Genomic DNA, 15,475 nt, shown 5'->3' with positions numbered 1-15,475 from the left:
AAAACACCCCAAAAGGTAGATAATGAGATGACTGGGGGAGGGAGGTAGTAATAGGTCTCCATTTAGGCAATTCTCTCTTTGCATTCTCATCTGTGTCCAGACAGATGGTAGGACAGCAGAGGTTCTCCATCACACCCATGAAGCTATGGCTAGAGACAGCAAGGGCCAAAGTGACACTGAACAGTTTGGATATAGCCCTGTAGAGGCTCAGCACAGAGTACAGAGCAGCAGGCCTTAGCAAGGGGACACAGGTAACAGGGTTCTAGTTGAAATTTCATATCAGGAACGTATACAGAGAATGGCATAGAGACAAGACCAGGTAATCACACATTGGAGGTCAGCAAATGGCACAGGGCCAGGACGACTAACACATTGTCATCTGGAGTGAGCATTCACAAACAGGAAGAGCAATGTCATATTCTAGTTAAAGAAGGGGCCTGGGCATTGAGGAATACCTAGAACCATTACCTAAACTTGACAATAACCTCTAACTTCTTAAATATCTGAGTTTTGTTGCAACTATTTTTTTCACACTGGATTCAAAAACTCACAATTATTTTTTCACACAGGATTCAAAAACCCATGAGTTCAGAAGCAGATCCACTTCTGGGGTAACATGAGCACTCTGTTTTTTGTTGTTTGTTTTGCTTGGGGACCATACCCTGCCATGCTCAGGGTTGTACTCTGGGATCTGGTTTCAGGGATCACTTCTGGTGAGCTGGGGGACCATCTGGGGAACTGGGATTAGAACTCTGATCAATGGCATGCAAGGCAAGTGCCTTACCCACTATTCTTTCTATCTCTCCACTCTCACTGGACACTCTTAAAACTTGCCTTCTGGTTATGTCATTTGAGAACTACTTCTCTACTCTTAAAACAGAGAGAGGAAGAGGGAGAGAGAGACAGACAGAGAGACAGAGAGAGAGAGAGAGAGAGAGAGAGAGAGAGAGAGAGAGAGAGGCCAAAAGGCAAGATCTCTGTGCTGCTTGTCAGCACACTGGATGCTAGTGATGCTGAGCTCAGGGTTCAGCCAAGTCTGATTCTGTCTGGAAGGTGCAGCTATGGCACACCATGTTCTTTTCCCAAAGGAAGATGGATCTCATAGGGAGAAAATGTCATGGTTAAGGGGAGCTGTGGGCAGCCTTCAGGAATCCTGAAAATGACTCCTCCTTGGTTCAGGATCACGGAAAGTCACTACCTGTGAATTGGAATCTGAGGGATAAGAAAAAATGGCGAGCACTGCTAGAACAAACCTTATGACCAATGTGAGGGAGAGGGAGGGCCCACATTATGAAAGTTCTTGGATTTAATGCCTCTAGACACAATAAAGGATTACTACTTTGGGTCTAGTAGTGTTACTCTGGTTTGACTCTTTTCCTGTTGTCTGGGGAGAGGGGGGAGGGAAGGAGGGAAGGATGGAGAGGGAGAGAGGGAGAGAAGGAGGGAAAGAGACCTGACTGGAGCCTTCCTTTAATGGCCTATCTTTTTTCTTTTTTTTTGGGGGGGGGGGGGTAAGAGTACAGAAGTAGTTCTCAGATGGCAAAAATAAAAGGCAAAATACACATGGGCTTCTTGTTTCTGCCGTCAAAACAACAATCAGTGCATTTGGAGAAAACAGCAATTACCAGGAAATCAATTAGCCAAGATGGAAAAAAAAAAATCCCTAAATAGCATTTCACCTCGCAAATAAGAAATCTTCACTGTGGGGCCAGGATAGTTAAGGTGGCATTTAAACTGACCAGATCCTTTCCTTTGGGAAGTATGGTCTCATCCAGGATTGCAAAACTCTTTGGTGTGATCCAGTTTTCTTGGCACAGCATAGCTAGTCACCTAGCTAGCATTTGGAAATGATTTGAAAAATAGTTTAGAACAACCCAATAATAACTACAAGATCAAAAAACCTGACACACTTCACAACTCCTTCCTATTACAAAAATGTGTAAATTGAATTCCCTCTCAAGACGCAAAAAACCAAGGATTGGCTTCCCAAACATGTTTTCATTGGCTTTAGGGAACTAAAACACAGCAGTCCGGGTGACTAATACTTCCTGTAAAATAAAGATAGACCAACACATAATTAAGTTCTGGCTCAAATCTTAACTGTTGTCTTGGAAACAGTTTGGGGAATAAATATGGTTATGCTAATGAAAGCCCTCATAATTTCCACCCGTGATCCAGTTTATTAATGTGGCCAGGCCTTCTTACTACCTTAAGTTACCCAGTTTGCAATAAAGGGTCTTAAAAAGAAAAAAAAGTTTCTTAGAGAACACTGAAGAGAAGACGGAATAATTCCTAATTCCTCAGCCAGTCATTTATCCCAGCTCCTGCTAAGATTCCTTCCCTCTGGTTAGGATCCCCGTAGGAGGAGAAAGTCGGGGGTGCGAGGGACAAGGCACACGCTTATCTGTGGATTTCCAAACTCCTCGGGACGGGGTGGTGCAGAAAGGAGCCGCCTCGGAGACCCACCCTTCCAAGGTGTCAATTTCCATGCGCTCAGAGTTCCAGGATTCGACCTGGGAAGCGCTCTAGGGGAGTGGGGGGAGAGGAACCCGGGCAGCAGCGCTCTCGGTGGCAGCTCCCGGCGGCAGTTGGGTAGGAAGTGGCCGTGCAAGCGTCGCCCGGAGCCGTCTGCTCGCGGGGCGTCCTGCCGGGGCCGGGCGTCAGGTCTCGGCGCTAGAGCGCGCCCCGCGGGCGCCGCGATCACACCCACTCGGGTGTGTGTGTTGTGGGGGGAGTGCGTGAGCGCGAGCCGCGCGGGGCCTGCGCGCGTGCGGACGGCTGTGTGTGTGTGTGTGTGTGTGTGTGTGTGTGTGTGTGTGTGTGTGTCCGGGAGGGGGTGTGCGCCAAAGGGGGTGGGGTGCGGGGCCGCCGCCGCCGCCGCCGCTGCTGCCGAGGCGCAGGAGGTGAAGCACGAGGAGGGCTGCTGGCGCCCGCTCCGGCCTCTCCCGCACGGCCCGCGGCGGCGCCACAGGCCCCGCGACCCTTGCACCGACGCCCTCCGACCGCCGGCCCCGCGCGGCCCGCAGCGGGGGGCCGGCGATGGCGCGCGGCTGAGCCCGCCGCCGCCGAGCTGCATGCAGCGGGGCGCGCCCGCCCGCCCGCAGCCTGCGGCCCTCGGCGCCCCCCGGGCTGCGTCCGGCCCGACGCGGAGGAGGAGGAGGAGGAGGCGGAGGCGGAGCGGCGGGCGGCGTGGGTCGGCCCGGGCTCCCCGCGCGCCGCGGCCCCGGAGCACGGGCTCCCCGGAGGGAGCTCGGGGCGTCCCCGTCCCGGAGGCGGGACCCGGAAGCAGAAGCGGAGCCGCGAATCGAGCCGAGCCGCTGCCCCCGCTGCCCGCCGGCGCCGGCTGGGGGTCCCGGCGGCTGGATGGGCGGCGGCGGCGCGGGCCGCGGGCGGCGATGGGCGAGGAGCAGAGCACGGTGAGCGGCGGCGGCGGGGCCCCCGAGGCGCGGGCGCCCGCCGCGGGCGCCACGGCCCCCACCGGACCCCCGAGAGCGCCCCGGCGGGACAGCGCCGGGGCGCCCGGGCCTCGAGCCCTCCCGGCCGAGACGGCCGGCGGGGGCTGCGGAAGCGACGCGGGCTGCGCCGACCCGAGCCGCGTCCCGGAGCCCGCGAGGACCCGCGGGGGCACGGGCTGGGGGCAGAGCCCGGCGGCCCCGGGGCGCGAGCGCGTGCAGCTGGCACTGGCCGAACCCCTGAACCCGCAGGCGTTGCAGCTGCAGCTGGCCGAGGAGGCGGCGGCGGCCGAGACCCGGCACCCGCGCGACGACGGGGATGATGAAGCCCCCGAGGCGCCCGGCGCCGGGGCCCGGGACCCCGGACTGGGCTTGGACGTGCTGGGGCCGCGGCGGCCGCCCCCCGCCCCGAGGCACGTCTTCTGCTCCGTGTACTGCGTGGAGAATGACCTGCCCGACGTCCCCGCCACCCCGCGGCCCGCGTCGCCGCCCCCTCGGGGGTCGCCTGTGACCCACCCGCCCGGCACTCCAGCTTCCTTGCCCAGCCCCCCGGCGGACCCTCTCGCCCCCGACGGCGGCAGCATCGAGCTGGAGTTCTACCTGGCACCCGAGCCTTTCTCCGTGCCCAGCCTGTTGGGAGCGCCCCCCTACTCCGACCTGGGTGGGGTCGGGGACCCCTATGCGCCCCTCATGGTGCTGATGTGCCGGGTGTGCCTGGAAGACAAGCCCATCAAGCCCTTGCCCTGCTGCAAGAAGGCCGTGTGCGAGGAGTGCCTCAAAGTCTACCTGAGCTCCCAGGTAAACTCCCCCCCTCAACCTCCCCTCCCCGGTGACCCCCGCCTTCGTCTGATCCCTTCAGCATTTCAGATCACCGGCCTGGAAGGCCAGCTCCCTGTGCACAGGGAGAGCTGACGAGACACCCCAGGAAGGACTCGCTCAGTTTCACCCTTGCCAGTTGTAGCTGCGGCTGTGGCAATATTATTTAAAGTATATTTTGGCCTCCCTGGTTAACTTGAGTGGAATTTAACTCTGCATAAGCCCAGGGCTTGTGTTGGCAGCCCTGGAAGGAACAAAGTGCAAGGTATTGCCCTCTGCTTCTGTCTTTTACTAGACTGCAAGCAAGAGCTTGCTCAAAGTGGAGAGCCAGCCTTGGGAATAGCTCCTCCGCCTGTTGAAAAATGGGCATCAGATAGAGCTGGTGAAGAAAAAGGTGGGAATGAGTACTTCTAGTCCTTGATTCCTGAGTTTTTACGTTTGCTTCGTTCATGCAGTCAGTAAAGGGTAAGCTGAAAAAAATTGCAAAACACAAAAAACGTTTCTTGGCTCTCGCCCACTTTTCAGTTTTCTTTTTCCACAGGAAAATTGAAGTCTTTTTTTCCTCTCTGAAGTCTTAAGCTAACACAGTGCTTGTTTAAGAGGGTACAAAACAGAAAGACCAAAACAGAGCAAAGTAGGGCTGAGAGGTTTAACAAAACAAGCACTGGGGAAACTTCCTCAGCTCCTTATTTGAAAGTGTTTTTTTTTTTTTCTTGGAAAGCTTAAGAGTGCAGTAGACCAGCTTTCTTTCCCTGATGGTGTATCTGTTCTTCCTGCAGTTTTCAATCTGTTAGTTTCTTTTCTGGCAGTGCTTTGCACAATCAGGAATGCCCTTTGATCCTGTGTCTGGTTGTCCTCGGCCTATTCATCTTTCAATACCTTGGCTGTTCAGGTGCCAACTGTTCTGCAAAGCTTTCCTCCATCCCTCCCCCGACACACACACACTCCCCCCCCCACCACCAAATACACACTCCCCACCACACACACACACACACACACACACACACTCCAGGCCACTGCTTATATATACTCTCAGAAAACTGTCTTACATGCATAGACATTTTTCTTTATGTGTTGGGCAATGTCGTACAGCCCCTGTATCTGGTGGTTTCATGCTGATTTCCTTTCCCACAAAAGCAGTTTTGTTGTTGTTGTTTTTTTGCTTCTCTTAAATTTGCTGAAGTGAATTTAACTGGATTCCATACAATGTGGTTTCTCTACATTTTGTGGTTCATCCATGCTTCTAGAATGAAAGTGTGTGCTGTGCCCAACTGAAAATGCAAAGAGAAACTTAGGATGGAATGTTACACAAACGGTAATGTGGCCAAGACAGTCAAGATTGCCCAAACGCCTGTGAGAGTCTATATCTTTTTCATGCTTTGTCCCACAGATACTTGAACAGGAATGTCTGTTGCTCACTGTGATAGTTTCTGTGACATCACCATCAGACGCTGGTGTCGTCGGTGTGTAAAAATTCTGTGGTGGGATTCAGCCATCCTCCAAATCTCCACAGACCCTGTGAGATCAGATGTCTAAGTAAGAGCAACACCAGGTAGCAGTGATGACATGGAGTAGGCAGGCTTGCTGTTTGAAGCTGGATACAGATGCAGTGGGTTTAAGAAGTTCTGTGGAGGAAGGAGCCATCATAGTTTGAGGTGCTCTGTCTTGCAGTTTGATTTCCCTAAAGTAGGCCCTCTTTTGCATAGCGGATTTTTCTTAACCTATGTGTATTAGTTTTAGGAAGGCATTGATTGATCTCTGGTGGATGATAGAAGGAACTGGGGGTGGCAGGGGGCAGGGTGAATCGGGGTGTCATTATAATGTGTAACCGCTAAAGACTCCTCCAGGGTAAGGTGTAGTATTTGAAACTTGTCTCTAGTAGTATTTATGATTTTATGTATGTTCCTGACTTTCGTCCAGTATTTGACAGAATGTTCCATAAAAAAAAAACCCTTCATTTAAAATAATAAACAGCAAAAAGATGAGTCATGCGGGCTAGTCTTGGTTCTGTAAGGTTTTCATACTTGCTGCTCTTGTGCCTGGAATATCCGTTCCCTCCCCACCCTCCATGCTATTCCCTCTGCTTTCTTATTCCTCCCCCTTCTCACTTTCAGGTTTGTGTATGGGACTGTCACAGATCATCCTACAGTCATTGAATGATGCATGTAAAAAAATGCATCTGTTATTATTCATCAGACACACTAGGATTTCCAGCATGAGTGATTTTTTTTATTTTTTTAAATTTATTTAATTTTGGTTATTATTTTTTTTTAATTTTTATTAGTGAAACACCATGAGGTAAAGTTGTAGACTTACAAATTTTTGTGCTTGGGTTTCAGTTATACAATGATTTATTCAGCCCTGGGGAAACAGCTCAAAGAGGCCCTAGTTCAGTCACCACCTGGCCCTTCCTAGTACTGGGTAGAGCCACGGTGGTCCCCTGCACACCTCGGGCTGGCCTTGGCAGCTCCAGCACAATGTAGAGAGCAGCTGTGCGTTGCCAGTTGAAGCAGCTAATGGTTGGGCCCACTTTTGAGTATTGCTGGTAGTGCCCCTAGGCTTTGGCATCATTGGTAAGACTCCCCCTCTTCACCCCCCCACCCCCCCGGGTCCCCAATTAAAACATACTAAAGAATTTAGGACTGGAAAGGTATTATGCAGTGGATGGCAGTGGTCTTCCTTGCACGTGTCTGACCCAGATTTGGTCCCCAGTACCACATATAATTCCCCAAACCCTGCCAGGAGTGATTCCCTGAGCACAGTGCCAGGAGTAAGCCCTGAACATGGCTGGATATGATCCCCTGAATCTCCTCCCTCCCACCCACACACACACTCACACAAAGAAAAGGAGAGAAAACCTGATTCATATAATGTATATATTTTTAACATAATAGAATCAAGCTGCACATAAATAAAAATACCACAAAAATTTCCAAATACTTAGAAATTTAACAGTATTTTTCTGTTCTGTTAGTAAAAGAGGACAGCAGTTTCAAAAAAAGAATTAGGAAATATTGTTTTGAAAATGTTCCTAGGAATTTATAATGTTAAATGCTTCCCCCCCCAAAAAAAAGAAAGGAGACATTCTCTTTCAGCGAGCTGAGTATCCACCTTGAAATCTAGAAATGGAAGAGCCTATTAAGTCCCTATAAGCTGAAAAATGCGTTCACAAATTGACTAGAAGAATAGACCAAATTGAAAATGGAAAACATTACAAAACATAAATGAAACCAAAATATTTTTTGGACAATCAACAAAAGTGGTAAAGGTAAAGGCCCTCCCGTTGATCATCGATTTGCTCGAGCGGGCCCAGTAGCGTCTCCATTGGAGACTTTGTTGTTATTGTGTCTGGCATATTGAATACGTCACGGGGAGCTTGCCAGGCTCTGCCGTGCGGGCGAGATACTCTCGGTAGCTTGCCGGGCTCACCTAAAATAGAAGGGGCGAGAGAAGTAGTTCAGTGAGCTGACTGCATGATATGCATGTGGAAGACCTAGATTTGATCTCCAGTTCCACGTGGTCTCTTGAGCACCACCAGGACTGACCTATGAACACAGCCAGGAGTCGTCTGTAAACACTTGTCAGAATGTGGCCCCAAAACCAAAACAGCAAAGTGAAACTGAAAAAAAAAAAAAAAGAAATGAGACATATGATCAAGATTAGAAGTGAAATTGATGATCTCACTGTAATATACTAAAGAGTTGTAAGGAACTGTTGTGAAAATGAGCTAAAAAACAGAGATGAGAGGTTGAGGTAACTCAAAACTTGCATCCAATCCCTGATCCCACACTGCCTCCCAAGCGCCACCAGTAGCCCTGGACACCCAACACTGCTGGGCTGTGCAGCACTGCAGGGCTGGATATGGGTGGCCCTCCCCAAAGGAAAGAAACTTAGGTGAAGTAGCCCTATTCCCTGAAAACTACAAACTGCCAAACATGAAGAATAAGAGAGCACCAAAGTTCTACATTCTTTTCAACACAAAAATAAGATCTGATTGAAACAAACTGAATTTAAATTTCAGAGCTGAAAAATTTGTTACCTGTAAATTGGCACTGTAACACTGTCCTCCTGTTCATCAATTTGCTCGAGCGGGCACCAGTATCGTCTCTGTTGTGAGACTTGTAACTATTTTTGGCATATCGAATAAGTCACAGGTAGCTTGCCAGGCATTGCTGAGTGGGCAGTATACTCTTGTTAGCTTGCCGGGCTCTCCTAGAGGGCCAGAGGAATCGGATCCGGGGTTGGCCGTGTACAAGGCAAATGCCCTACCTGCTATGCTATTGCTCCGGCCCACCTGTAAATTAAAAATTTAAAAATAGAATGCAGATAACAAAAATTTGTGATTGAAAATAAAGGGTTCCTATTATTACACTCTTTTCCCACATTTTGTATTTTCTTTAGTATCTGGTTACTTATAAGTCAGGCAGGCAGGCTGGCCTGCCTTCCTCCCTCCCTCCCTCCCTCCTTCCCTCCCTCTCTCCCTCCCTCCCTCCCTCCCTCCCTCCCTCCCTTCCTGTCCTCCTCTCCTTCCATCATGCTGTTCCCTTCCTCTTCCCTACCTCCCCACACCTGCTATACCTTCAGCCCTAAGCTGATTTAGTAGAGATGAACTTCTTTAGTTTATTCTTCTGAAAAGCACTTAATTCTTATTTCAAATCTGAGTGATAAACCTCTCTGGGTAGAGTACACTTGGTTGGAGATTTACTCCATTTAGCACAATATATACATATATATCATGCCTCTCTGTAAATGTACTATCTTATGGGTTTCTCTTATATGGGAGTCTTTGCTTTTATCTTGCTGTATTGAGTTTCTCTTTATGATTCTGTCAAGATTCAAAAAATCTTTTGAGTTTTATCATTTATTACAGTGTTTGTCAATGTACATCTGTTTTAGATAATTTTGTTTAGAACTCTGAGCATCTTGGATCTGGGAGTCTAATTTCATTCTCAGCTTGGGAAAGTTCTTGGCTATTATTTCCACAAATAAGAATTGTGATCCTGGGTTTGTGACATAGCTCATTTTGACTGGAGCGCATCCTTTGCATGCAGGAAGCTAACGTTTGATTCCTGGCACTGTCTAGTCCCCAATACCCTAATACCCCAATACTAAAAAATCAAAAAAAGAATTCTGCACATTATTTTCTCACCTGGAACCACTATGACCTGAATGCTGTTCCTCTTGTTGTCCTATATGGATCTTGTTAAAATCTTCATTTAAAAAAATATCTTTTTCCTAATCTTCTTGCACATTTTCCTCTGCTGTGTCTTTGAGTTAACCAATTGGACATTTGCCGTCTTCAATTCTGCAATTCTGTTGATGAACCCCTCTTGTATTTTTAGTGTTAGTAGCTTTGTATAGTTTAATTTGGATCCAGCCATATTTTCTGCCATGTTTCTTTTTTTCCTATGAATTTTGAAGTTCTCTTCTATTGATTTCCTTTTTTTTTTTAGTGATAATCATTAGGACTGTTGCATTGAAGTCTTCAGGTATCTTTCATGTACTGTTTCAGTTCTTCCCAGACTGTAGTCTGGGTGAGTTTCTCTTTCTCCTCTTTGTATGATGTCTGATGCTTTATGAGAACCTGTGGGCCTGTGTTCATGCAGGCCTGGGTGGTGACTGGGGAATTTGCAGTCAAAGGTGTCTGCACTTATGCTCCAAGTTGGAGCAGGCCTGACTGATGACCTGGCGTTTGCAACCACTGTGCAGTCACGAGCAGTAGCGCCAAGGTCAGCTGTGCCTGGGGGCTATCCGAAAAGTGAGTCTCAAGGGCCCCGCCCCTGCTGTGACAGTGAGTTAGAGCAAGACTAGGCCACCCCTAGTGGTTAAAGGTCCCCAGTGCCCATCAGCCACTAGGCTACCTTGTTCACCCAGATGTGTTCGTGGTAAGGGAACCTGTTCTGAACTGGGTTTCAGGAGACGTTGAGACTTTCGGCTGGTGAAAAGAGCACATGGCACAGGGACTGTCTGGCAGGTTGTGTCAACCTGGAGTAGAACTGGCAGATGGGGTCCCCTTGCTGACCAGCCCTGCTTTGGGGGGACCCATAGAGTGTTTTGTGTCTGCAGGGTGCAGCTTGCTTGCTAGCTAACGTTTGTTCCGGCCAGGATAATTGTTCACCTCCAGTCCAGCTAGCTCAGCTATCCCAGGGGTGGGTGGAGCGCTCAGGAATTTGCCCCAGGGATCTCTTCCTCTGAGTGAGATACAGTGTGGCATCCAACCTACCTGCTCCATCAGCAGGGTTTAAGGGATGATACAAGGCTATTTTCTGCCAGAGACTTGCACCCCTGTTTATACCCTTTGTTCTTATCATTAATTTGCCTTTTTGTTCCAGTGCCAGGTGTTTGGGCAGAGTTTTGTGTCCTACAAGTCTTTCTGTCTTGTTGACTTTGTGTCCAGCTCACATAGAGCTTTTGTTTTTTTTCCATTGTTGCACTAAAAAAAACCTGTTACATACTTAAAGGTAATGCATTTCCAGGGAGACAGAAGTTTTCATTAACTGTTCACTATCTTTAGCACCTCAAATATTGTCTAGCATATAACAGATGCTCAACTAATAGTTATTTTAGTATTTAGAAAACTGAGTGTCAGAGAAGATGAATCTACTCCAGAATAACCTTGGTTTGTAAGTGGTATCTTTCTTGGACATTAAACCCTACTCTGAACTTATAAACTTCCATTTTAGTCAAAGGACAAAGACTTAAGTCAGAAATAATACATTTGCTAGCATAATCTTTAGATAACAAACTTAGCACTTAAGCATTATTAGGCATACTTTTACCTTATAGAAGAGTCTTTTCACCATAGGATAGAAATTTGGCTTTGTCTTTGTAATACTTCAGCTTTGAAGTTGTTTTAATTAATGTCCCTTTAAGGCTATTTCCTTGTCACTAAACCTCTTTGTGCCTTAATTACCTCATCAATTAACTGAATTGCAGATGATGATTTTTTGGGGGAGGAGGATGAGAGGTGGATTGGGCCCTACCTGGTGATGCTCAGGATTACTCCTGACAGTGCTCGGGGATCACACTGGAGTCTGTCACGTGCAAGTCAAGCATCTTACCTATTGTACCATGACTCTAACTCACAGATCATAATCTTTAATGATCCATAATTGCCAAAGCAAAAACAAAATCAAAATGCACTTTTTATATGACCTTAACAGATTGAAAAATGTGATAAAAATGCTCTTTTAAAAATCAATTTTTGTTCTTATTGTTTCTTATTTTGGGGCTATACCTGGCAGTAATCGGGGACTACTCCCAGCTGTATGGTTGGGGTCTCTCCTGGCCAGGGGTGGGGAGAGTATTATCAGGTCTCATGAATGCAAAGCATGTGTGCAGCTCACTGAACTCTCTGTCTGGCCCTTTTAAAATCATTCTATAAGATGTCTTGAATGACATTAGCAAATCTGTTAAACCTGAACTTGCATAACTCTTCAGACCCTTTAAAGAAAAATGATGCATTTAAATAAAAAGTTATTAGGGATTTTTTTCACCATTATTTTGTGTTAGTGCGTGAGTTTGTGCTTAGCATCATTTTAGAAAATGCAGCTGCCAAGCACTTTATAGAAATTAATTTTATTTATACAAATTAAGCTTTAAAAGCAGAGCTTCTAAGAGCTCTCCTCATACAACCATTAAAAATGCATATTAAATGTGAGTTGGAATATTGCCTGGACAAATTAATATTCTTCTAAAAGGAGATGTGGAGTTCTTTGAAAGATTCCACAAACCTGGAATCTAGGAGTGCGCATTTTTAGATGATAGGTTTTATTTCCATTAATGACATCAGTAGGTGTCATTATTTCAGGCAACAGATTAGTCAGCTACTTAACCCTCCATATTCTCATTTAAAAATAGTAGTTTGATTTTTTTAAAGCATATTTTTCTTCCATTATCGCTATGACTGGAGTGGTGCGGAGCCCTTCTTGGTGAACTGGTCTGAACAGGGTGGTACCATCCTCTTTGCAGTTGTTCTGAGGAAGATTGAGCCTATAGATGGTGGATGGTCCAGCACCATAAATGAGATGGCGGTTATATTGGCTTTCACTGCCTTGGTACACAATTCTCTGGTTGCATGCATTTTGGAAGTGTGTGTTCCACACAGTGACCTATGTGTTCATGAATGACTGTGGTTGAAGCACACAGTCCCAGAGATGGCTCGGTCTCCTGTAGGTCACTGACCCTTCAGTATGTGTTTACCTTCTTGTGTGGTTTGGCCGTTGCTACCTTTTCCTAAGGGGAAAGATTATCTGTTGTCTTCTTTGTTTTATAAAGTAAAGGTTTACTCATTTCAGAAATCTGCAATAGCATTCCCTTATGATTTTTTTCGACAGTGAAATTCATTGCATTAAGTATTAATACTTAGTACTTTAGATATGGAGAACCTCGGGCATGGTAAGGACTTTCTAGCGGTAACAGCTGCTGCGACTTTCATCACTCCGCTTCAGAGTGCTAGCAATTGGCAGATACATAGGAGCTGGAATGTATACACCTGTCAAGTGAGTATTAATAGAGACAAGCAACACATTTTCTTTTGCAGATTGTGAACCAAACAGCTGCTTGCTTGATGGTAATGTCCTAAAATGACTGTCTACTATAGTCACTCTAGAATCAGTGACCTAGGGGTGAAGCTTGTGCATCCTATTATTAAACTCTGAGTCACCTAGGCCTTTATGGGTAAAAGTGTAAACCTACTTTTTATCCTTTAAACCTTAAGCATCCTGTGTATTTTAAGAAACAATTGGATTCAGTGTGGAGTTTGAACTCAGTTGTCTGCACACAGGGAGTTTACAGAGCTGATAATGTCAGGTGTGATTTGGGTAGTTTTGAAAATGTGAAGAGTAATATTGGACTGAAATGTGTTAACTCACTCCACAAATCTGAAGAGTGAAAATAAAGGCATATGTAAGCTTAGTATTATTTTGTGTTTAGAGTTTGTATGTGTGTGTGTGTGTGTGTGTGTGTGTGTCTTTAAGGTGTGTGGTAACTTTTGCTTTCACACCTCACCGACTAACACCCTTATTTTTCACTTCTGTCTTCTTAGTAATGTCTTTATTATCCTTTAACAATTTTTTTTAAAAAAACTTTTCAAGGACTGGTTTTAACTGGCATTTAATTGTGGCAGAGGACTCTCTTGTGGAGTGCTGAGTTCTGGGCCAGCCAAACCTGGTCTTGGTGCTGCCTGAGTATGTTCTTGATGTCTCTTCCCTCTGGGAAGCCTGCATTTTGCTTCCCTACCTATAAGATCAAAAACAACACATGAGTACTACTTAACCTAAGACAGACTGGAACCTTTATAGTGGTGAGTTTTTTTTTTTCTCTTAGAGTAGAGCTCACATTTTATAGGCACTCCTTTACTCCTGAAAGGAGAGACAGAAAAAAAGAATATTTAGAACCCAAGTTCACAGATTTATTTATTTGTTTTTGGTTACACTCGGAGAGCCCGGCAAGCTACCGAGAGTATTCGATATGCCAGACACAGTAACAACAAAGTCTCCAATGGAGACGTTACTGGGCCCGCTCGAGCAAATCGACGATCAACGGGAGGGCCTTTGGTTACATCACACTGTGCCCCCAAATCACTTGCACTGGTGCTTGGGGGACCAGCTTTGGGTTGAACCTGGGTCAGCTGCATGCAAAGCAAACACCTTATTGCTGTACTCTGCCTCTCCAGCTCTTGAACTTCCCAGGTTTTTATTAGTAATTTGTGACGGGCTGCGTAATGCACTTGAGTGGTAACTTCTTGTGGTTTATTTTTTCATTACTAGAAATGTATGTATCTAACAAACATTCTTTGGGTACTTGCTTGCCAAGGATCATGAGATACATCTAGTTGCCTCACAAAACTGCCATAGAACCTGGTTGACAGTATTTTTCTTTTCAGCTTTTTCTGGTACCATAAAATAAAGCAACTTTAAGTTGTCTTTTTTTTCTTTCATCCTGGGAGGATTTTATTAAGTCAAATCTGGAAGACAGGCTAACCTTTTAATAAGCACATTATAATTACTCCTGTTATGTTTCACCCAGAGTAAAAGACCTGCCCCTTACCTCTTTCATAATGCATGTATTTCTGAGATCTGTTTCTAGTTGTTGAAAATAGAGTATTTTTATTAAAGAATATTGCTCCTTTCAGAGAAAACATGATTTTGTTTACAATGACAATAAGGTTTCAATACTAAAACAGTTATTTTGTTCAAGTGCACTTTGTTTGTTTCTATTTTTTTGCTTTTTGGGTCACACCCAGTGATGCAGAGGGGTTCCTGCCTCTGCACTCAGGAATTACTCCTGGCGGTGCTTGGGTGACCATATGGGATGCTGGGTGTTGAATCTGGGTCAGCCGCGTGCAAGGCAAACACCCTATCTGCTGTGCTATCGCTCCAACCCCTCAAGTGCACTTTGTCAGAAGGATTTTATTTTTATTTATTTTGGCTTTGGGGCCACATCTGGTTTACTCCTGGCCCAGTTCTAGAGGATCATTCCTGGCAGTGCTTGGGGACCATATGTGATGCTAGGGATGGAACTCAGCTTGGTCATATGCAAGGCAAGTACCTACCCACTGTACTATCCCTCTTTTAAGAATGATTTATATGATAAGATAAACCATCTTATATCAAACTGCTTTAACTAAATATTCTGTTTTTGTTTTGGGACCAAACCCTTTGGTTTCAGGGTTTACTTCGGTCTCTGCCCTGAGGGATTTTTTCCTGTGGGATTCAGGGGACATATGCTGAGAACTGAACCCAGGTTGGCTAGAAATTCAGTTCTTTTTTTTTTTTAATATTTTACTTATTTCAATGTAGACAAAAGCAACAATTGTTGATGAAATTCTAGAGTTGAAATTGATTAGATAACAAACCTACAACATTAAAATCAAGAAGTAGAAAGAAATCAGTTTTTCAAATGTGAAAATTGTTATTTCTGATCACGGGGTTATTAGGTCCTTGTCTAAGAATTTATTAAGTGGTTTGTTGCTAGTTGAGCCTTCTGTGTTGTTGTTCTTGTTGGTTTAGTTGGCTTCTATGTTACTTTCCCATCTAATATGGTGAGCTCCTCTTGGAATTTCAGGATTGAGGAATTAGGAATTACCATGCAGCCATTTATATTTTGATATAAAATCTGTGATGATTTTGCACTAAACTATGGTATCTTTCCCATTCAGGTTTGCCTATTCTATTTTACAAAATTTGAATTTTTTAACTTAATTG

At 45.9% G+C, this 15,475-nt stretch overlaps 1 protein-coding gene across 1 annotated transcript in view; it reads left to right on the top strand.

Annotated features, from left to right (window-relative positions):
• Positions 1 to 3,232: 3,232 nt before the first annotated feature.
• Positions 3,233 to 15,475, top strand: part of RNF217 (ring finger protein 217) — a 127,996-nt gene continuing 115,753 nt past the window's right edge. Inside the window, exon 1 of the mRNA XM_056126262.1 lies at positions 3,233 to 4,250. Coding sequence (XP_055982237.1) covers positions 3,396 to 4,250 — 855 coding nt within the window. The 5' untranslated portion in view covers positions 3,233 to 3,395. The remainder of the gene's footprint in view (positions 4,251 to 15,475) is intronic.

The sequence above is a fragment of the Sorex fumeus genome, unplaced genomic scaffold (genome assembly GCF_029834395.1).
Source record: "Sorex fumeus unplaced genomic scaffold, SorFum_2.1 ptg000061l, whole genome shotgun sequence".
NCBI classification, from domain to species: Eukaryota; Metazoa; Chordata; class Mammalia; order Eulipotyphla; family Soricidae; genus Sorex; species Sorex fumeus.
This window is presented reverse-complemented; position numbering and strand designations above follow the sequence as displayed.